Source organism: Stigmatopora argus, chromosome 18 (assembly GCF_051989625.1).
Source record: "Stigmatopora argus isolate UIUO_Sarg chromosome 18, RoL_Sarg_1.0, whole genome shotgun sequence".
Lineage (NCBI taxonomy): Eukaryota > Metazoa > Chordata > Actinopteri > Syngnathiformes > Syngnathidae > Stigmatopora > Stigmatopora argus.
The window spans coordinates 7,512,118-7,535,316 of NC_135404.1; the positions used below are offsets into that span (position 1 = coordinate 7,512,118).

The 23,199-nt window shown below is 38.9% G+C and overlaps 1 protein-coding gene across 1 annotated transcript in view; it reads right to left on the reverse strand.

Moving 5' to 3' along the window:
• psme4b (proteasome activator subunit 4b) overlaps positions 1 to 23,199 on the reverse strand; it is a 35,158-nt gene that overhangs the window by 9,503 nt on the left and 2,456 nt on the right. The window contains exons 4-33 of the mRNA XM_077625271.1: positions 23,189 to 23,199; positions 22,965 to 23,114; positions 20,577 to 20,640; positions 20,397 to 20,471; positions 20,196 to 20,318; positions 19,669 to 19,761; positions 19,331 to 19,509; positions 19,120 to 19,206; positions 18,867 to 19,053; positions 7,676 to 7,765; positions 7,540 to 7,604; positions 7,316 to 7,466; positions 6,574 to 6,672; positions 6,303 to 6,372; positions 5,500 to 5,567; positions 5,037 to 5,240; positions 4,362 to 4,519; positions 3,854 to 3,949; positions 3,714 to 3,769; positions 3,587 to 3,643; positions 3,450 to 3,505; positions 3,045 to 3,143; positions 2,892 to 2,954; positions 2,727 to 2,822; positions 2,518 to 2,649; positions 1,480 to 1,689; positions 1,302 to 1,417; positions 1,159 to 1,212; positions 919 to 1,048; positions 16 to 97 (exon numbers count right to left, since the gene is read on the reverse strand). The exon at positions 23,189 to 23,199 is cut by the window's right edge and continues 34 nt beyond it. Coding sequence (XP_077481397.1) covers positions 16 to 97; positions 919 to 1,048; positions 1,159 to 1,212; positions 1,302 to 1,417; positions 1,480 to 1,689; positions 2,518 to 2,649; positions 2,727 to 2,822; positions 2,892 to 2,954; positions 3,045 to 3,143; positions 3,450 to 3,505; positions 3,587 to 3,643; positions 3,714 to 3,769; positions 3,854 to 3,949; positions 4,362 to 4,519; positions 5,037 to 5,240; positions 5,500 to 5,567; positions 6,303 to 6,372; positions 6,574 to 6,672; positions 7,316 to 7,466; positions 7,540 to 7,604; positions 7,676 to 7,765; positions 18,867 to 19,053; positions 19,120 to 19,206; positions 19,331 to 19,509; positions 19,669 to 19,761; positions 20,196 to 20,318; positions 20,397 to 20,471; positions 20,577 to 20,640; positions 22,965 to 23,114; positions 23,189 to 23,199 — 3,121 coding nt within the window. The remainder of the gene's footprint in view (positions 1 to 15; positions 98 to 918; positions 1,049 to 1,158; positions 1,213 to 1,301; positions 1,418 to 1,479; positions 1,690 to 2,517; positions 2,650 to 2,726; positions 2,823 to 2,891; positions 2,955 to 3,044; positions 3,144 to 3,449; positions 3,506 to 3,586; positions 3,644 to 3,713; positions 3,770 to 3,853; positions 3,950 to 4,361; positions 4,520 to 5,036; positions 5,241 to 5,499; positions 5,568 to 6,302; positions 6,373 to 6,573; positions 6,673 to 7,315; positions 7,467 to 7,539; positions 7,605 to 7,675; positions 7,766 to 18,866; positions 19,054 to 19,119; positions 19,207 to 19,330; positions 19,510 to 19,668; positions 19,762 to 20,195; positions 20,319 to 20,396; positions 20,472 to 20,576; positions 20,641 to 22,964; positions 23,115 to 23,188) is intronic.

Consider the following 23,199-nt stretch of genomic DNA (forward strand, 5'->3'; position numbering starts at 1 on the left):
CTTTCTAATACTCACTTATGTCCGACAGCTTGACTGCGACTTTCCTTCGTGGTCTTTTGAGCTGTTTCAGGATAGCGGCCATTGCTGATATTGCCACCTAAAGGAGACCCAAGATAATACTGTACATAAAATAAAATACTTTACGGTGAACTCCCTACATATTCACAGGTCACTATGTACGTACAGTGTATTTGTAAAATGGTTCAAACTAGTGACTGGTATTTCCGAAAGCTTACTATGTCAAATACAGGGTTATGCTTTCCAAGCCTGGCAGCCTACTTCGATTTTCTTGGTGAAACCGTTTAACACTTTAACCGTCAAAGTGGCGGCCCGGGGGCCAAATTTGGCCCGCCGCATCATTTTGTGTGGCCCGGGAAAGTAAATCATGAGTGCCAACTTTGTTTTAGGATCAAATTAAAATGAAGAGTATAGATGTATATTAAAAATCCTGATTTCCCCCCCTTTAAAATCAATAATTGTAATTTTTTAAACATTTTTTTCTGTTTTTTTTAGTTCAAAAATCATTTTGTAAAATCTAGAAATATATAAAAAAAAGCTAAAATAAACATTGTTTTAGATCTATAAAAAACTGAATATTCAGGGCTTTTAATCCCGTTCTTTTAATCAATTTATTTAAAAAAATCAAATATTATATCTAAAATGGTCCGGCCCACGTGAAATCATGTTGACGTTAAAGCGCCCGCTAATCTGACACCCCTGGTTTAACATATTGTCTAAGTGACACTAAACTAGGCCTGCGAAGTCAATATACTCATTAAATCGTACTGCCAATACAAGGGTCTCATATTGTGTGTTTTAGGATACTACTAAAACAAAGTGCCACTTTACAAATGTCTACACTTCATTGTTTTCTTCACAAAATGTTCTTGCCAAGTTACATTACAGAAATGGGCAAACCTTTCGTATGCTTATGGAGTCATGAATGAGGCTTTGTGTAAAGTAGAGGATGGCGTCTGGCGGCAGTGGGTGATCGTCCCTAAGCAGGAGTGACAATAAATCTGCAGCTGTGTGCTCAAATTTCCAAGGCCTAGACCACAAAAAAAGTTTGAGTTGAAGTAAATTCTACTAGATAGAAATATTATAATGTAGTGCTAAATAAAAGAGGTCCTTTAGCATTTACTATTTTCCAGTACTCACAGCTCTCTGTCTTCAAGACAGTCCAACAGGTCGTTAACCAGCTTCTCATATTTCCTGAACAAGCAAAAACATTTTGTTCACGTAGCATTCTTTTACATTACGATGACGGATGAGGTGAGGCCTTGCGAGTGTGTATCTCTTACCGAGCATTAACGACATTTCTGATTCGCTGCCGTTGAAGCCCCTCCTTTAGTTCCTCGACAGAGAGGATCTGCGAAGGCGCCATTTGTTTGGCGATCTCCACGCAGCTTTCGGACACCTGAAAATGGACGCAATTTTGCATTATACGGCATTAAAGTAAGCAATTACACACACACTTACGGTAAAAAATATGCCAACGGTGTCGTGCTGCCTGTGAATCCGGTCGACAATGTCGTCTAAAAGGTGACCCACCGAGTTCTTGTCTAGGGTCGTGGAGGGCGACAGGCCGCAGCGGACCAGCGCCGGCCAAACGGCGCCCACGCAGTCCCAGTCACGAATGCTTGCCAAGCAAACGCCACTGTGCGCTGCTTGCAAGCAGTACAGCGCCCCCTAAGGATGAGGAGATAGAAAAGAGTGATGTATTTTCAGGACCATAAGTCGTACATTTTTTCATAGTTTGACTGGGCCTGTGATGAATTGTCCTCCCATAAATCCATTTACAGTAATACCTTGACATACGTGGCTGATAATTTTAAAAAACAAGCTGGGATACACTCAGTTCTGAGGCAAGGAGAAGCAGCAAGTTTGACTCGAAAGCAGAGGTGGAATAGATTATCATCTTTGCCTCGGTTATCGCACAAGAAGGTTTAAATTTAGGGGTAAGATTAAAACTTTTTTTAAGTATGTGTTTAATAATCTAAGTTCATTTAAGTTAAATTTAAAGTTTATGTTATTTCTCTCTTGTCCGCATGCTCCGCGGTAAGTCTGTACTGAATAATGTCACATTTTTGTATTGAAGATCATAACCACTAGATAAGTATTTGTTATTTTGTGCTTAGATGGTGAATTACAACAAATAAAAAGATGTTTTTCCATTGAAATATCTTGTTTTTGGTGTTTTTTTCAGAGGGTGGGAACAGATTAATTTGTCTTTAGTTATTTTCTATGGGAAAATTTGATTTGAGATACAAGTAAATTGAAATACGAGCTTGGAACGCATTAAACTCGTATCTCAAGGTATTACTGTATATGAAAATGGATTCCTGAATGAAATGTCTATACATGTTTTTGTAAACACAATACAATTCCATTTTTTTTGTTTTTCTTGATTACAATTTTATTTATTCCTGTTAACCAAGACATTTTCTCATCATTTATCTCATTTTCATCAACGACATTAACCTTGGGCACTCGTGTGGTAATGTGTGAATGTTTCACCTTGAATTGTTGCTGCGTACTCGCAGATGGTTGCGGCGACAAAAGTTCCAAAATTCGGGGAATCAGATCTCGGTAGGAGAAGCTGTAGGTCGCCAGCGCGGTTGTTAGCACATTCTGGGCCCTGCTTCTGACCTGCGGGGGGAAAGAAGAATTGCTTCAAATTTGGAATAAGGTTGCCGCAAAACGTGCTAAGCGTCGTAATGTTGTACCTGACTGTAAGTGCTGGTCGCCAGTTGCAGGAGGTCGCAAAGTAGCTCCTGGTGGACTTCTTTGTATTCGCACCCATCGACCATCAACTTCCTCATCTGTCAGGGCAATATCGCAGTGATTAAATATATTTGTGTACATTTTAAAATGTAAAATATGTCAAAAACCTCGTGCTGTAGTAAGACCCGGTCAATGAGCAGTGCCCGAATGTGTTGCTTCTTTCCATAGAGCTAATGACAACAAAAATCATTTGTTTATGATTAATTCATCATTAGAATGCATTGGATGAAGGACAGAATTCCTCTTTATATTGCGCTCACCCGATTTTCCATCGACTTCTTGACCAGCGTGAAGCTTTTCCAGCGGGAGTCAAACTCTTTTTTATGCGTGCCTCGGAAAAACAGGAGGTTGCCGATGATCTGTAGGCATGTGCCGTCAAAGAATGGGTCAGGATTTTCGCCCAGGAAGGCACTTTTCATTTAATAGGCTACAACAATGCTTTATCACTCGCTATAAAGATCAATGAAACTGCTACAGTTAAGGATTCTACTGGCTTAAAGACAAATTTCCTTCACACACAATGGGTGGGCTGGCAGCAATCATTGACTGCAAGCCTCTCCCAGTCAAAATGGGTTGGACACCTGTTGCCCTCAATGGCAGCGAGTGATTTCTGATTGTATAATAAACAAACAAACAAATAATACAATGAACAACAGACAAATCACCTTAATAATAACAAAGAGTGACTTGGTGTCATCTTCCGTGTGCTCCAAGATGTGATCTGATCAGCAAGAGATGGAGTCTTAGATTCCAGTTGCATGCAGTGAGTGTTTTTATTTTGTGTGTGTGGGTGTTCACTTACGCAGCAGCAGCCTCAATGTGCGACAGATGGACTCTCGGTAGTTCTCGCGCGAATCATCTGTACAAACAAGCCGTGGACAAATGAGTGTCGCGAAGCCTTTGTCGTAATTCTAAACGTGCTTTCTTACCATACTCCATGCCGATGTACAGTTTGAACTCCCCTAGGTTGACCATGGAAGGCACTCTGAGGGGAGACAGAGGTTGAGAATCATAATAATAAAATCCTAATGCACGTGTGTTTTAATATGTTTGTGTTGGAGGCACTCACAGGTCTGCTACGGGAGGTCCATCAAGAGGGGGCAGCAACCTGCCAGCCCCGAGAAGGCTGTGATGCATGATGGCAAGGCTCTGCAACAGCTCATCCCTGTGCCCACAACGCACAATTATTTATGGAGGCTAAATAAAGAAGTGACTTACAAAATATCTCAAGTTAACCCATTGGCCGTCAGAGACCTCCAATCCATTTGAACTGGGAGGTGCTCACTGGAAATGAGTTAACATTGGCTGCGATTGACAGGCATAGACATATGATTGAAATTGGATTAACTCATTTGCTGAACTGGGAGGGTGGGTAGCGAATGAGTTGATTCAATTGCTGCTAATGACAGAGATAGATGTCCAATCAATTTGAAACACGAGAGCCTGGCGGCGAATGATCGCTTATAGCCCTTCAAGTCCAAATGGATTGAATGTCTATTGTCGCTAAGGGCAGGGGGTGAGATAAAAAGACACTCGATTTCATCTGCACACCTTTACTCTGGCTGAAACATTCTCACCTGCTCATTGGCTGCTCCCCAGAAATGTGGCCCCCAATTCGCTGCAGCTCAGGTTTAAGGAGGCGGGACAAAAGCTTGAAAACAAAGTTCTCCTCTTCCAGACTCGGGACGTGCCAGCACAAACCCAAGGCGGTGAGATCGCCAGGTTGACCCCAATCCTAGACAAACAAGCATTATCTTTCCCTCTAAAACGGATGTCAAACTAATCCCTTTAACAAGGTCATACGGTCCAGCAAATAGTATTTAAAGTCTCGCCTTGATTATCACGACTTCACCTATCACAAATTCACTTCTTTGCGATTTTTTCTGCTATAAATTATTAAAATTATTATTATTTTAATTGTTTTAGTTCATAAAAATGTTAAAATCCACGCTAAAACTCGTAAGCGGAAGCCACTCTTGCTACTAGGACTCAGCACTGAAAAAAAGGTAGTTATAATAGGGGTGACCCTACTTTGCGATTTTTAGATTATCACGGCCATATCTGGTCTACATTAACTGCGATATTCGAGGGATTACTGTATTCTGTTTTTCTGCAGATCGATCTTTCCTTGAAAACTTAAAAAAATCGGGCTACAAAAAAAATGATGCATTGGACCAAATATGGCCCTCTGACCCATTCTTAGACACCTGTGTTCTAAAGATTCTTACAGTGAGAACGAATTAGTCACTCACTCGTACGGGGAGGTCTTGTCGGAAGCCCCCTGCCGTGCTTCGGTACTCTGTCGGGTAGACGAGCGAGAGCGAGCGTAGGGTGTGCTCCAGCAAGCTCGCTGCCAAGGCGTACGCCCGTTTGCAGCGCAGGCGCACGCACGTGCTGAGAACGCGCTCCAGCTCCTCGCCATACCGTAATAGCTGCTCGCCGTCCACACGGGTCACCTGAAATACAAACCAACACGGGAGAGAGCGACGTATTAAAAATGAAAGCAGCATCGTAATTCACCGTGTTTGGCTCCTTCTACTCCCAGGAGTAATAAAACACAACAGAGAAGTTATCAATTCGTTCTGCTTAGCGACAAAGTGGCCCGATATTTACGAGCGTGAGGTGTGCCTGAGGCCCGCTGCAAGAAATGCCGCGTGGTCATCACATCACCCCTCTTTTACTTTTGCAACCCTGTATAATATGTTGTTGTCACACCTCAGATAGAAGCTGGAGGTTCCACAGCAATTCTTTATCCAACTCTTCTTCATTCTGGAGGTCCTCATCTAAACGCAGACAAAAGAGGAGATTAGAAATTTTGCTGAGGTTTCTATTTACAGCTTCACCAGAGGCAGTTCCATTATATTAAAATAAAGGAGACTACTGCACCTCATTAATATTTAGGAGGAATATTTTTGGTCTTTGGTGAATAATTGCAGCATTTTATTTCTTCACTGTTAGGATGCAGGTTTAGGGCATTGACATGCTAGCTTTTTTTTAATTATCATTTTTTTTAATCTACATTTTGGGGTGGCATATATTTCTTATAAATTGGCATGGTTAGCATTTGGAACTGAAGAAATACAAAATATCTACCCCATAGGGAAATATCCAATATGTGAACTTAATTCCAATTTAAATCCCTTCAACACATTTTAAAAACAATACAAAACTTGACCTAAAAAAATGACTAACTCTTCTATTCTTCAGTATACTTCTGTATTCTATTCTTCTGACTGTTCTATCATTAAATATGCAGAAGGTCACATGGTGACTCATTTTTTTGTACCAAAAAAAAGGCAAAATGAAAAGAAACAGATTCGCAGGCAGTTCAATCCGACAGCATAATAACTTATTGTATCATCGTATGTTTGCCGACAGGCATACAATAATTAATTCATGACTGCCATTGACGAAGACAGATGTCCAATCCATTTGTGATCATTCATCTATCACCTTCAACGGCAACCAACCAGTTCAAATGCTATATCTAATTCACAGGTGTAAAAGGTGGTACTGACTCTCAGTAAGTTGGACAATTTGGCCGCAGCAGTGAGGGACAAAGAGTCGGAGCGACTCGGCAGGATGACACTGGGAAAACAAACGCAAACAGACTCACAAAGGCACAAGCAATAAAATAAAATAAAACATCTAAAAAAATAGCAGATAGCAGTTTGAAGTGAAACAACAATAAGACACAAGAAAGGTCTTAAAAAGGCATTAATTATAGAGTAATATGGAATTTTGAGGAATAAAAGGGTTGATAACTATATACAAGAAACACACACAGACCTTTGCGGCCGCTCTGCACATGTCTGCCACCATACGACCTGACACGCACGTCTCAAATATGTTGGAGGTCGCAAAGTTGTACACCTTCTGCAACGCCACCTAGCACAACAAAAGAAAAGTGTTCACTGGATGTATTAAGCATTGCTTTACGATTCAGGTTTTTACCCTCATATTGCAATACACGCTTAGGCCTACATAAGAAACATTAAACCCCAAGAAAGCTGCTTCTAGACAGAACCACAATAAGGGCAGAATCAGGATGGAAGTGCTTATTAATGGTGTAGTTAGGAAAATAATTCATAGCAGGAAAGGAAACTATAAAAAGACAACATGCACATGCACTCAAATGTAAAAAAGAAAGAAAAAAAAGACCACTATTTGAAGCTGATAGTCATAAAGAGGTCAAGTGTCTTTTCGAAAGCTACTTTTAAGGAGTCAAAAGGTGAGAGAATGAAAATCTAGCAATAAAGTGATTCAATATTCTCTCAGAATGGGTTTGCCTTTGTGTAGTTTTTACTTTGTGTTTTGGGACGGGCTAACAGCACAAATAGGGAGTGAAATGTGATTTTTTTTAAATTGTATACAAAAACAGTTATCACATTTTAGTTCCAGGAACCAAATATAGTTTACCTTTGAAAAAAAATGTAATCCCTCACAAGTTTACTTTTTGTCTGATATTTTTATCCCATTATAGTATTTTTCAGCCATATCACTAAGCCCTGGGTACCACAAAAAGCATTACCATGTATATGTGTGTGGAGCACTGCGTGAGGACTGTGCTGACAGTGGACGAAAGGCCCATCTCCACCAAACTCTCCAGCTGAGTCTGAGTGTCCGTCTCCGCGTCATCTCGCGTTTGTTCAAGTGCACTGCTGTCAATCAAAGCGAAGCACCTGCACGCACCAAGCCGATCTGATCGTACAATATACACACACAGTTTCCTTCAAGTGTCCGATTCAATGTTACCTGTCCAGAAACTGCAGGACAAAGTCTTCGAACTCAGCAGAAGCAAAGCACAACTCCTTTTCCACCTGAAAGACAGGGAAAGAGATACATATGTTTTTTCCCCCATCGGGTTAGCTGATTTGCCGATTTCATGTACCTCTGTTAGATCATTGTGTCGAGATGGTGCCGACGAACAGTCGACCAAAGGCACCAGCGTGGTAAACGTTGTGATGAACTGGAAGGTTATCTGAGAAAAATGGTTCAGTAACGTGTGATTTAAATAGAAATTTAATTTTTTTGTGAATACAGACGCTCCCCTACTTACGAACGCAATTGGTTCCGAGCGATTGTTCATAAGTTGAATTTGTTTGTAAGTTGATTCAGTGCTATATTTTGTATTATAATTTATGTTTAAGGCTGATATAAGTATATTGAAGGTTTATATAAGTGCATTTGTATGTTTAAGGCTTGTATAAGTAACACGCATTGGTTTGTACTGAAAAATTTTTTTTTAATAAAATGGAGAGAATATGTACAGTACTGTAGAGAGAGAGAGATTTATGTATTAGAAACTGAAACTTTCAGAAGTCACTGTGGTCCAGTGGCAAAGACAATGGGCCAGAACTTCAGGTGGACTCAAGTACAATTCCACTCTTTGCAATTCTCAAGTTGTTTATTGAGGTAATGAAAAGGATAGATATAACTTCCAATCACATCATCTCAGAAGTCACTGTGGTCCAGTGGCAAAGACAATGGGTCAGAACTTCAGCTGGACTCGAGTTCAGTTCCACTTTTTGCAATTCTCAAATTGTTTATTGAGGTAATGAAAAGGATAGATATAACTTCCAATCACATCATTTCAGAAGTCACTGTGGTCCAGTGGCAAAGACAATGGGTCAGAACTTCAGGTGGACTCAAGTTCAAATCAGGAATGAGTTCAACTCCACTCTTTGCAATTCTCAAATTGTTTATTGAGGTAATGAAAAGGATAGATATAACTTCCAATCATATCATTTCAGAAGTCACTGTGGTCCAGTGGCAAAGACAATGGGTCAGAACTTCGGGTGGACTCGAGTTCAACTCCACTCTTTGCAATTCTCAAATTGTTTATTGAGGTAATGAAAAGGATAGATATAACTTCCAATCATATCATTTCAGAAGTCACTGTGGTCCAGTGGTAAAGACAATGGGTCAGAACTTCAGGTGGACTCAAGTTCAAATCAAGAGTGAGTTCAATTCCACTCTTTGCAATTCTCAAATTGTTTATTTGGGTAATGAAAAGGATAAGTATAACTTCCAATCGCATCATTTCAGAAGTCACTGTGGTCCAGTGGTAAAGACAATCGATCAGAACTTCAGGTGGACTCAAGTTCAAATAAGGAGTGAGTTCAATTCCACTCTTTGCAATTCTCAAATTGTTTATTTGGGTAATGAAAAGGATAAGTATAACTTCCAATCACATCATTTCAGAAGTCACTGTGGTCCAGTGGTAAATACAATGGGTCAGAACTTCAGGTGGACTCAAGTTCAAATCAGGAGTGAGTTCAATTCCACTCTTTGCAATTCTCAAATTGTTTATTTGGGTAATGAAAAGGATAGATATGACTTCCAATCACATCATTTCAGAAGTCACTGTGGTCCAGTTGTTAAGACAAACAGTCAGAACTTCTGTGGACTCAAGTTCAAATCAGGAGTGAGTTCAATTCCACTCTTTGCAATTCTCAAATTGTTTATTGGGGTAATGAAAAGGATAGATATAACTTCCAATCACATCATGTCAGAAGTCACTGTGGTCCAGTGGTAAAGACAATGGGTCAGAACTTCAGGTGGACTCAAGTTCAAATCAGGAGTGATTTCAATTCCTCTTGCAATTCTCAAATTATTTATTTGGGTAATGAAAAGGATAAGTATAACTTCCAATCACATTATTTCAGAAGTCACTGTGGTCCAGTGGTAAAGACAATGGGTCAGAACTTCAGGTGGACTCAAGTTCAAATCAGGAGTGAGTTCAGTTCCAATCTTTGCAATTCTCAAATTGTTTATTTGGGTAATGAAAAGGATAAGTATAACTTCCAATCACATCATTTCAGAAGTCACTGTGGTCCAGTGGTAAAGACAATGGGTCAGAACTTCAGGTGGACTCAAGTTCAAATCAGGAGTGAGTTCAATTCCACTCTTTGCAATTCTCAAATAGTTTATTTGGTTAATGAAAAGGATAAGTATAACTTCCAATCACAACATTTCAGAAGTCACTGTGGTCCAGTGGTGAAGACAATGGGTCAGAACTTCAGGTGGACTCAAGTTCAAATCAGGAGTGAGTTCAATTCCACTCTTTGCCATTCTCAAATTGTTTATTTGGGTAATGAAAAGGATAAGTATAACTTCCAATCACAACATTTCAGAAGTCACTGTGGTCCAGTGATGAAGACAATGGGTCAGAACTTCAGGTGGACTCAAGTTCAAATCAGGAATGAGTTCAATTCCACTCTTTGCAATTCTCAAATTGTTTATTTGGGTAATGAAAAGGATAAGTATAACTTCCAATCACATCATTTCAGAAGTCACTGTGGTCTAGTGGCAAAGTCAATGTGTTGAAATTTAAGGTGGACTCAAGTTCCAATCAGGAGTGAGTTCAATTCCACTCTTTGCAATTCTCAAATTGTTTATTGAGGTAATGAAAAGGATGAATATAACTTCCAATCACAACATTTCAGAAGTCACTGTGGTCCAGTGGTGAAGACAATGGGTCAGAACTTCAGGTGGACTCAAGTTCAAATCAGGAGTGAGTTCAATTCCACTCTTTGCAATTCTCAAATTGTTTATTTGGCTAATGAAAAGGATAAGTATAACTTCCAATCACATCATTTCAGAAGTCACTGTGGTCTAGTGGCAAAGTCAATGTGTTGAAATTTAAGGTGGACTCAAGTTCCAATCAGGAGTGAGTTCAATTCCACTCTTTGCAATTCTCAAATTGTTTATTGAGGTAATGAAAAGGATGAATATAACTTCCAATCACAACATTTCAGAAGTCACTGTGGTCCAGTGGTGAAGACAATGGGTCTGAACTTCAGGTGGACTCAAGTTCAAATCAGGAGTGAGTTCAGTTCCAATCTTTGCAATTCTCAAATTGTTTATTTGGGTAATGAAAAGGATAAGTATAACTTCCAATCACAACATTTCAGAAGTCACTGTGGTCCAGTGGTGAAGACAATGGGTCAGAACTTCAGGTGGACTCAAGTTCAAATCAGGAGTGAGTTCAATTCCACTCTTTGCAATTCTTAAATTGTTTATTTGGCTAATGAAAAGGATAAGTATAACTTCCAATCACATCATTTCAGAAGTCACTGTGGTCTAGTGGCAAAGTCAATGTGTTGAAATTTAAGGTGGACTCAAGTTCCAATCAGGAGTGAGTTCAATTCCACTCTTTGCAATTCTCAAATTGTTTATTGAGGTAATGAAAAGGATGAATATAACTTCCAATCACAACATTTCAGAAGTCACTGTGGTCCAGTGGTGAAGACAATGGGTCTGAACTTCAGGTGGACTCAAGTTCAAATCAGGAGTGAGTTCAGTTCCAATCTTTGCAATTCTCAAATTGTTTATTTGGGTAATGAAAAGGATAAGTATAACTTCCAATCACACCATTTCAGAAGTCACTGTGGTCTAGTGGCAAAGTCAATGTGTTGAAATTTAAGGTGGACTCAAGTTCCAATCAGGAGTGAGTTCAATTCCACTCTTTGCAATTCTCAAATTGTTTATTGAGGTAATGAAAAGGATGAATATAACTTCCAATCACAACATTTCAGAAGTCACTGTGGTCCAGTGGTGAAGACAATGGGTCTGAACTTCAGGTGGACTCAAGTTCAAATCAGGAGTGAGTTCAGTTCCAATCTTTGCAATTCTCAAATTGTTTATTTGGGTAATGAAAAGGATAAGTATAACTTCCAATCACAACATTTCAGAAGTCACTGTGGTCCAGTGGTGAAGACAATGGGTCTGAACTTCAGGTGGACTCAAGTTCAAATCAGGAGTGAGTTCAGTTCCAATCTTTGCAATTCTCAAATTGTTTATTTGGGTAATGAAAAGGATAAGTATAACTTCCAATCACACCATTTCAGAAGTCACTGTGGTCTAGTGACAAAGTCAATGTGTTGAAATTTAAGGTGGACTCAAGTTCCAATCAGGAGTGAGTTCAATTCCACTCTTTGCAATTCTCAAATTGTTTATTGAGGTAATGAAAAGGATGAATATAACTTCCAATCACAACATTTCAGAAGTCACTGTGGTCCAGTGGTGAAGACAATGGGTCTGAACTTCAGGTGGACTCAAGTTCAAATCAGGAGTGAGTTCAGTTCCAATCTTTGCAATTCTCAAATTGTTTATTTGGGTAATGAAAAGGATAAGTATAACTTCCAATCACAACATTTCAGAAGTCACTGTGGTCCAGTGATGAAGACAATGGGTCAGAACTTCAGGTGGACTCAAGTTCAAATCAGGAATGAGTTCAATTCCACTCTTTGCAATTCTCAAATTGTTTATTTGGGTAATGAAAAGGATAAGTATAACTTCCAATCACATCATTTCAGAAGTCACTGTGGTCTAGTGGCAAAGTCAATGTGTTGAAATTTAAGGTGGACTCAAGTTCCAATCAGGAGTGAGTTCAATTCCACTCTTTGCAATTCTCAAATTGTTTATTGAGGTAATGAAAAGGATGAATATAACTTCCAATCACAACATTTCAGGAGTCACTGTGGTCCAGTGGTGAAGACAATGGGTCAGAACTTCAGGTGGACTCAAGTTCAAATCAGGAGTGAGTTCAATTCCACTCTTTGCAATTCTCAAATTGTTTATTTGGCTAATGAAAAGGATAAGTATAACTTCCAATCACATCATTTCAGAAGTCACTGTGGTCTAGTGGCAAAGTCAATGTGTTGAAATTTAAGGTGGACTCAAGTTCCAATCAGGAGTGAGTTCAATTCCACTCTTTGCAATTCTCAAATTGTTTATTGAGGTAATGAAAAGGATGAATATAACTTCCAATCACAACATTTCAGAAGTCACTGTGGTCCAGTGGTGAAGACAATGGGTCTGAACTTCAGGTGTACTCAAGTTCAAATCAGGAGTGAGTTCAGTTCCAATCTTTGCAATTCTCAAATTGTTTATTTGGGTAATGAAAAGGATAAGTATAACTTCCAATCACACCATTTCAGAAGTCACTGTGGTCTAGTGGCAAAGTCAATGTGTTGAAATTTAAGGTGGACTCAAGTTCCAATCAGGAGTGAGTTCAATTCCACTCTTTGCAATTCTCAAATTGTTTATTGAGGTAATGAAAAGGATGAATATAACTTCCAATCACAACATTTCAGAAGTCACTGTGGTCCAGTGGTGAAGACAATGGGTCTGAACTTCAGGTGGACTCAAGTTCAAATCAGGAGTGAGTTCAGTTCCAATCTTTGCAATTCTCAAATTGTTTATTTGGGTAATGAAAAGGATAAGTATAACTTCCAATCACAACATTTCAGGAGTCACTGTGGTCCAGTGGTGAAGACAATGGGTCAGAACTTCAGGTGGACTCAAGTTCAAATCAGGAGTGAGTTCAATTCCACTCTTTGCAATTCTCAAATTGTTTATTTGGCTAATGAAAAGGATAAGTATAACTTCCAATCACATCATTTCAGAAGTCACTGTGGTCTAGTGGCAAAGTCAATGTGTTGAAATTTAAGGTGGACTCAAGTTCCAATCAGGAGTGAGTTCAATTCCACTCTTTGCAATTCTCAAATTGTTTATTGAGGTAATGAAAAGGATGAATATAACTTCCAATCACAACATTTCAGAAGTCACTGTGGTCCAGTGGTGAAGACAATGGGTCTGAACTTCAGGTGTACTCAAGTTCAAATCAGGAGTGAGTTCAGTTCCAATCTTTGCAATTCTCAAATTGTTTATTTGGGTAATGAAAAGGATAAGTATAACTTCCAATCACACCATTTCAGAAGTCACTGTGGTCTAGTGGCAAAGTCAATGTGTTGAAATTTAAGGTGGACTCAAGTTCCAATCAGGAGTGAGTTCAATTCCACTCTTTGCAATTCTCAAATTGTTTATTGAGGTAATGAAAAGGATGAATATAACTTCCAATCACAACATTTCAGAAGTCACTGTGGTCCAGTGGTGAAGACAATGGGTCTGAACTTCAGGTGGACTCAAGTTCAAATCAGGAGTGAGTTCAGTTCCAATCTTTGCAATTCTCAAATTGTTTATTTGGGTAATGAAAAGGATAAGTATAACTTCCAATCACAACATTTCAGAAGTCACTGTGGTCCAGTGATGAAGACAATGGGTCAGAACTTCAGGTGGACTCAAGTTCAAATCAGGAATGAGTTCAATTCCACTCTTTGCAATTCTCAAATTGTTTATTTGGGTAATGAAAAGGATAAGTATAACTTCCAATCACATCATTTCAGAAGTCACTGTGGTCTAGTGGCAAAGTCAATGTGTTGAAATTTAAGGTGGACTCAAGTTCCAATCAGGAGTGAGTTCAATTCCACTCTTTGCAAATCTCAAATTGTTTATTGAGGTAATGAAAAGGATGAATATAACTTCCAATCACAACATTTCAGAAGTCACTGTGGTCCAGTGGTGAAGACAATGGGTCTGAACTTCAGGTGGACTCAAGTTCAAATCAGGAGTGAGTTCAGTTCCAATCTTTGCAATTCTCAAATTGTTTATTTGGGTAATGAAAAGGATAAGTATAACTTCCAATCACACCATTTCAGAAGTCACTGTGGTCTAGTGGCAAAGTCAATGTGTTGAAATTTAAGGTGGACTCAAGTTCCAATCAGGAGTGAGTTCAATTCCACTCTTTGCAATTCTCAAATTGTTTATTGAGGTAATGAAAAGGATGAATATAACTTCCAATCACAACATTTCAGAAGTCACTGTGGTCCAGTGGTGTAGACAATGGGTCTGAACTTCAGGTGGACTCAAGTTCAAATCAGGAGTGAGTTCAGTTCCAATCTTTGCAATTCTCAAATTGTTTATTTGGGTAATGAAAAGGATAAGTATAACTTCCAATCACATCATTTCAGAAGTCACTGTGGTCTAGTGGCAAAGTCAATGTGTTGAAATTTAAGGTGGACTCAAGTTCCAATCAGGAGTGAGTTCAATTCCACTCTTTGCAATTCTCAAATTGTTTATTGAGGTAATGAAAAGGATGAATATAACTTCCAATCACAACATTTCAGAAGTCACTGTGGTCCAGTGGTGAAGACAATGGGTCAGAACTTCAGGTGGACTCAAGTTCAAATCAGGAGTGAGTTCAATTCCACTCTTTGCAATTCTCAAATTGTTTATTTGGGTAATGAAAAGGATAAGTATAACTTCCAATCACATCATTTCAGAAGTCACTGTGGTCTAGTGGCAAAGTCAATGTGTTGAAATTTAAGGTGGACTCAAGTTCCAATCAGGAGTGAGTTCAATTCCACTCTTTGCAATTCTCAAATTGTTTATTGAGGTAATGAAAAGGATGAATATAACTTCCAATCACAACATTTCAGAAGTCACTGTGGTCCAGTGGTGAAGACAATGGGTCTGAACTTCAGGTGGACTCAAGTTCAAATCAGGAGTGAGTTCAGTTCCAATCTTTGCAATTCTCAAATTGTTTATTTGGGTAATGAAAAGGATAAGTATAACTTCCAATCACAACATTTCAGAAGTCACTGTGGTCCAGTGATGAAGACAATGGGTCAGAACTTCAGGTGGACTCAAGTTCAAATCAGGAGTGAGTTCAATTCCACTCTTTGCAATTCTCAAATTGTTTATTTGGGTAATGAAAAGGATAAGTATAACTTCCAATCACATCATTTCAGAAGTCACTGTGGTCTAGTGGCAAAGTCAATGTGTTGAAATTTAAGGTGGACTCAAGTTCCAATCAGGAGTGAGTTCAATTCCACTCTTTGCAATTCTCAAATTGTTTATTGAGGTAATGAAAAGGATGAATATAACTTCCAATCACAACATTTCAGAAGTCACTGTGGTCCAGTGGTGAAGACAATGGGTCAGAACTTCAGGTGGACTCAAGTTCAAATCAGGAATGAGTTCAATTCCACTCTTTGCAATTCTCAAATTGTTTATTTGGGTAATGAAAAGGATAAGTATAACTTCCAATCACATCATTTCAGAAGTCACTGTGGTCTAGTGGCAAAGTCAATGTGTTGAAATTTAAGGTGGACTCAAGTTCCAATCAGGAGTGAGTTCAATTCCACTCTTTGCAATTCTCAAATTGTTTATTGAGGTAATGAAAAGGATGAATATAACTTCCAATCACAACATTTCAGAAGTCACTGTGGTCCAGTGGTGAAGACAATGGGTCAGAACTTCAGGTGGACTCAAGTTCAAATCAGGAGTGAGTTCAATTCCACTCTTTGCAATTCTCAAATTGTTTATTTGGGTAATGAAAAGGATAAGTATAACTTCCAAACACATCATCTCAGAAGTCACTGTGGTCTAGTGGCAAAGTCAATGTGTTGAAATTTAAGGTGGACTCAAGTTCCAATCAGGAGTGAGTTCAATTCCACTCTTTGCAATTCTCAAATTGTTTATTGAGGTAATGAAAAGGATGAATATAACTTCCAATCACAACATTTCAGAAGTCACTGTGGTCCAGTGGTGAAGACAATGGGTCAGAACTTCAGGTGGACTCAAGTTCAAATCAGGAGTGAGTTCAATTCCACTCTTTGCAATTCTCAAATTGTTTATTTGGGTAATGAAAAGGATAAGTATAACTTCCAATCACATCATTTCAGAAGTCACTGTGGTCCAGTGGTAAAGACAATGGGTCAGAACTTCAGGTGGACTCAAGTTCAAATCAGGAGTCAGTTCAATTCCACTCTTTGCATTTCTCAAATTGTTTATTTGGTTAATGAAAAGGATAAGTATAACTTCCAATAATGTATAGGCGGGCCGCCTCGTGGTGTAGTGGGTAAGTCACCTGCCTGCGACGTGGGTGTCGAGGGTTCACGTCCCGGTGTCGCCAGTCAACGACTGTATGGTGTCGGCAGTCGGCCGAAGGCCGACTGTCGAACACCACCAGGGATCCCCCCTCCCAACTGTCTTCCGGTCAGCCGAAGGCTGACCGGAAATATTGTTTTGCTGAAAAAAATGACTAAGTCTTTATTTGAATGAAAAAAGGATTACCCATTTACTGAACTACTAGTGTAGTGATTAGTCAAACGAGAGCGGGATTCGAACCCCATTTCCCACATGGCGGTCAAATCCACTAACTTGAGGTCTGTCTGACCCATTGTCTTTGCCACTGGACCACAGTGACTTCTGAAATGAGATGATTGGAAGTTATATTTATCATTTTCATCACCTCAATAAACAATTTGAGATTTGCAAAGAGTGGACTTGAACTCACTCCAGATTTGAACTTGTGTCCAACTTCAATTTCAACCCATTGTTCTTGCCACTGGACCACAGTGTCTTCTAAAATGATGTGATTGGAAGTTATATCTATCCTTTTCATTACCTCAATAAACAATTTGAGAATTGCAAAGAGTGGAATCAAACTCACTTCTGATTTGAACTGGAGTCCACCTGAAGTTCTGACCCATTGTCTTTGCCACTGCACCGCAGTAAAGTTGGAAGTTGTATTTATCCTTTTCATTACCTCAATAAACAATTTGAGAATTGCAACGAGTGGAATTGAACTCACTCCTGATTCCCGCCTCATTTTCTGACCCAATGATTTTGCCGGTGGACCACAGCAACAACTAGGAGGTGAAGAATCAGAAGTCAGATTTATTCTCCGACTCTCTTAGCCTTACTTGCTATGTCATTTTTTTAAAGAAAAAAAGCCTTACTATACTATGTCGTTTTTTAAGAAAAGAAGGCTTACTATACAATATTGTTTTTTAAGAAAAAAAGGCTTCCTCTACTATGTCGTTTTTCAAGAAAAAAAGCCATGCTATACTATGTCGCTTTTTAGGAAAAAAAGCCTTACTATACTATGTCGTTTTTTAAAGGAAAAAAGCCATACTATACTATGTCGTTTTTTAGGGAAAAAGCCTTCCTCTACTATGTCGTTTTTCAAGAAAAAAAGCCATGCTATACTATGCCGTTTTTTAGGGGGGAAAAGCCATACTATACTATGTCGTTTTTTAAGAAAAAAAGCCTTACTATACTATGTCGTTTTTTAAGAAAAAAAGCCATACTATACTATGTCGTTTTTTAAAGGAAAAAAGCCATACTATACTATGTCGTTTTTTAGGGGGAAAAGCCATACTATACTATGTTGTTTTTTTAGGAAAAAAAAAGCCTTACTATACTAATTGGTTCCGAGCGATTGTTCATAAGTTGAATTTGTTTGTAAGTTGATTCAGTGCTATATTTTGTATTATAATTTATGTTTAAGGCCGATATAAGTATATTGAAGGTTTATATAAGTGCATTTGTATGTTTAAGGCTTGTATAAGTAACACGCATTGGTTTGTACTGAAAAAAAAAAAAAAATCATAAAATGGAGAGAATATGTACAGTACTGTAGAGAGAGAGAGAGAGATTTATGTATTAGAAACTGGCCAAAAGAAGCGACCTAATGACGATTGCACAGTTTTCTTCTTTTTTTCATCATAAATGATGCGGTAGCACTGTATGGCATCATTCAATTGATTTGCAAACTTTGTGCAACGTTCAATATTTGGGTCCTGCTGCTCGATCTTTCTGTTTTTATAAATGGTACTGACGGTCGAACGATTCAATGCCCGTGAAACGCTCACCACTCTCACGCGCATCAAGCTTCGTTATTATTGCCACTCGTTTCAAATGAAATGGCTTGCCTCTTCCTTGCAACTCCCTCAATAGAAGCCTTTAGCTTTTTACCAACCATATTCAATATTGGATGCATGAGATATTTAATGATACAAATGAAAAAGGTTCTTTGCACACTGGAGATACATTCACGCACTTCAGCATTGCAACGAAGAAGAAGGTAGATGCTGGGTGAGCTGAGCTCTCACAGCGCCAGACGTCGGTATTAGCGGCGGAAAGAAGTACTACTCCGAAAAAGGCGCGAAATACAAAATTGGACTTGCGAACATTTTTGGACTTAAACGCAATTTGCAGACATGTTCGTATGTACCGTTGTTCGTAAGTTGATTGTTCGTATGTACCGTTGTTCGTAAGTTGATTGTTCGTAAGTAGGGGAGCGTCTGTACTATAGTATGGTACTAATAATAGGGGTGATCCTACTTTACGGTTTTTCAATTATCGCGGCCATGACTGGTCTACACTATCCGCAATATTCGAGGGATTACTGGAAACGAGTTAAATTGCAGAGAAAACGTAGCACTCACCATGCACTTGCTGAAGTCGTTGGGGTCCACGCCCGGAAGTGAGCCCATGAGCAAGGGTAAGACGTGCAAACGGCCCTCGGGGTAGAGCTCGCCGGGGGCCACCAAGCTGCGCGCCATGCCGATCATACAGCTAAGAGTGGCGGTTAGGGTATGCGGCTCCGTCAGAGTCTCCATCGCCGCGTACGTCCTATCAAAGTGTTGTGAATTAGTTTTTAAATCCCGATGAATTATTGCATGTGACTGGCACACTTACTTCTCCAGGACAGGTGGGATGGCTAATTGTGGTGTTAAGAGAGCCAGGTTTTGCAGGGCAAATGCAGCATCTGTGCTCCCAGTCTTGCTATATAGACAAAACAAAACAGAAACAGTTTAAAGAAAATGTTAAAACCTTATTTTTTTCCACTTTTTGGGGGGTGGATGGGTAGAATGTTTTAATTAAGACCTGATCCAGATTTGACAGTTACCTGAACATGGCCAGATGGGCGGCGCCGGTGAGGCTGCGTGTGAATGCCTCCAAATCTTCATCTGTCAATCGCTGACTTTCGGGCACCAGCGTGATCCAGCCAGGGTCGGCGTGGCGTTCGCGGTGCGCCCGACGCACCACGCTTGCCGGCAGACGCTGGAGTAAGCGCATGAGGCGAGACTGCGCAAACAAGCACGTTCAATTTTAACGTTATCGTGGAAAGGCAGACCGCCGACAAAAGTTGTGCCCTGCATCATTGTGCGGAGAATGAGGTGGGTTCTGAATGACAGGTCATAAATCAAAACCGGTGTCGTGCATGTGTGAGGAAGTGATGCTTGCCTGCCAGCGACCGTGATTGGAGGGATGATAAAAAGAAGCAATGCTGTTAAAAAGACGGGTCAATTCCTTTTGCGCCGGGTTTCCGGGTCCACCCTGCAGACAAATAAATAAATTCAGACAAAAGTCAAGCAAATAATGAAACTTAGTCTATTAAATATTTTTTTTGCTGTAGTAAAAAAAAACACGTTATTTTCAAAAACATTTTAAAAAATTTGATGAATAATAAAATGGGAAATAAATCTTAAAATTGTAAAAGAAATTTAAAAAACAGTCATGTTTCATGTGTATATCAAGGCAATTGTCGTTTCTATAAGAAATAATAAAGTACATCAACAGATATCTTATTTCTGGACAAGATTAACTCAACTCGTGCCATTGACAGCGATAGACATCCAATCCATTTGAACTGGGCGACTGGCAGCGATTTTTCTCTACCAGTATCCCCAGTTCAAATATACTAGATCTCTAATGAATGAGTTTAAAAGTAGTGAAATACTTTAGAATTAAATTCAGAACCAGATAACTACCAGCAAGGCGGTGATCCACAACACCAGGTGTCCAATATCATAGGTGTTTGTAAGGTAGCGGAGCGCCACCATGTGGTTGACTCCCACGGGCAGGTTCAAACTGCGCAGGATTCTAGTGAAGATCTAAGGGGGAAAAAATAATAATCTTCTCTATTGGACTTAAATTGAATACGGGAAGTACATGAGTTGAGCAAAACTCACTGTGGGAATATAAGGCGTCCAATCCACGTAGCCAATGTTGTCGTTGGCGAGGCGAGCGAACAGGTTGACCAAGTGCTGGGAGAAAAACACAAGGGCCGTGAATCAGTCATGTGACATAACGTGAAAATATTTGTGTTAGAAAAATAATAATTATAATTAACGCGAGTGTTTTTGCCTCACCCCTTCCCAGCTTGGTTGATTTTGCACTGACAACCAAAGATCCATCAATTCATCAAACCACAGTCTGGATGGAAAGCAGAAAAAAAACATGACGTCAAATGGAATGGGAATTTAGAGTGAGGAGGGAAAAGTAGAGTTTGACGAGTAGAAGGAAAAATAATGGGAATAATGTTCAGTAGTCACTGACAGCAAAGACGTCCAATTTATATCCACTGGCAGGTCATGCAACGAAAATAAAATTCAGTGGAGGTGGGAAAAGATTTAAACGTTTAAATTGCTATTATTTGTTTTTTATAAAATTGCTATTCCTTTTTCCACTTTTTTTCTTTCCATTAAAAATATTTCAAATAATGTACCCTTTTTTAAATCAAAAGCAAAGTAAAAAATAAGGAGAATATTTAGTTTTTCCTCATTGTTATTTTTCTAAATAAAATATACAAGTAAAAAAAAACTGGGGGATGAAAAACTATGCTATTAAGAGGTTAAAAAAATGATTTTGATTTTTTTTAGGTCAACAATATCTTGAAACAAACCATCGACTATTAAAAATGTTGTCGCTAGATTACGGCCAAACCATTACGTGACCCATGCTTTAGAATATTTCAATTAATTCCATTATTATACACAAAATAATCAGTGAAAATAACCTTTCACAAGTGTGGCCAAAAGGTAAGCCAACATTCCAATTGACAGAACTCTAAATAATGCAGTATTGTGCTCCCTGTATTAAGAGGTAGGCCTCTTACTAACAGTCTACACAAATGGCGCACCATTTTGTCCAAAAATAAAGCACACAGACACCTGCCATTAGCAGCTAATTCTTCCTATTCTTCTCCCATCCCATTAAAACCAACTCTCTCCCTCCAAATTGTCAATCGCAGTGCGGAACGGGAAAAAAAGGAACATTAAAAGTGATGTACCGCGAGAAGACAGTTCAAGATGTGGTGCAGACAAATGTCTCTCCAAAGGCCAAACGCCGCGAAGAAAGGCACTGAGTGGCTCGAGCTTTTCCAAGAAATCCAGCTGTTAGCCTAACATGACCGACGGGGCTGCGATTGCTGTCGAGAATATTATTTATGGCGCAAAGGTGCTGATGGAGCCTGCGGTTTTTCGCCAGACGTGACGCTCGCTCGGATATGTTCGGATAAGTCTTGCAAGGAAGCAATCCAACAAACTCCGCGGGGACTAAAAAGTCTCGGTAAAAAGTGGAATGAAACACGTCTTGTAAATTCGACAACACAGAAAAGAGTCGTCATTCGAAAGCTTGACATTTGATCGATTAGAACAAAAAGTGTTCGAGTTTATAGAAAGGTGAAAACACTGTTCTTTAGGTTGGATTAGTTCTCAAGTCTTTGCACATTTTAGGCAGTTCATTTCAAACGTGCAGAATATATAGAAACACATTTCTCTATTTGGATTACCGAGTCTTTAAATTGCTCAGCAAATTAAATTAGGTAGCGTGTTACAATTTTATAACTCAATGAACTGAAGTCAATTCTCTTAAATTGGACCATAAGCTAGCCAACAAAGTGACTATAAGGCATTTTAAGTTCATTTGGAACAGAACCAGGTTTTCGTTTTGGTTCTTGGACAATAATGCCATTAATGGTTATACCCATCCAATCCATTTCGATTGGTCATCTACCACCGTTATTGGCACTGAAACAAGAACACTCACATCTACACGATGAGCAAATTAGTAAACCTTAATATCTCAGCTAAAATTTATACATTAAAATTCATATTTTTAATATGAATATAGCATTATTTACTTTAAAAAAAAATCTATATTTTGTCTTCACTCCACAGATATTCACCTAAGATCTGTTTTAGGATCAAATTAAAATGATAGATTTAGATGTATCTTATATTTCCATATTTTCCCACTTTAAAATCAATAATTGCATTTTTTCATTTTGTTTTTTAGTTCAAAAATCATTTTGTAAGATCTAAAAATATACAAAAATATTGTCTGTTTTCCACTTTAATATGGAACATAATTTTAAAAAATGGTTTCCTTTTGAAATGAAAACCAATTATTAAATAAATGATTTTCTCTTTTAAAAAAGCTCAAATAAACATTGTTTTAGATCTATAAAAAAACTGAATATTCAGGGCTTTTAATCCATTTATAAAAATATATATCTAAAAATTATATCTAAAATGGTCCGGCCCACATGAAATAGAGTTGACGTTAACGCGGCCCGCGAACCAATCCGAGTCTGACACCCTTGACCTAAGACAAATATGCACATTATGATTTTATGTTTACTGACTTCATTGATAGCTATATAGAAATGAACCCCCCAAAAATGTTGCATTCAACACCAAAAACTAAATAATAATAAAAAATATATATATATTATTTTTGAAAATGTTCCAACCCACCGAAAGCCTTGTGCGTGCTCCTCAGGGGGCATAATGGTGGGCAGGAAAAGCTCCATGGTGGCAACGGCTTTCTGCATGACAGTGTCGAACACGCACAACAGGGGACGCCACTCGTCCAGCATCTCCTTGGTGGAGGGGCCAGGGAAGTACCTAGAATAGACATCAGAATTCAGAAACCAAATGATGATCAAAAGTTGGTGCTGTTAATGATAAATCGAACTTACGGTCTGCAACT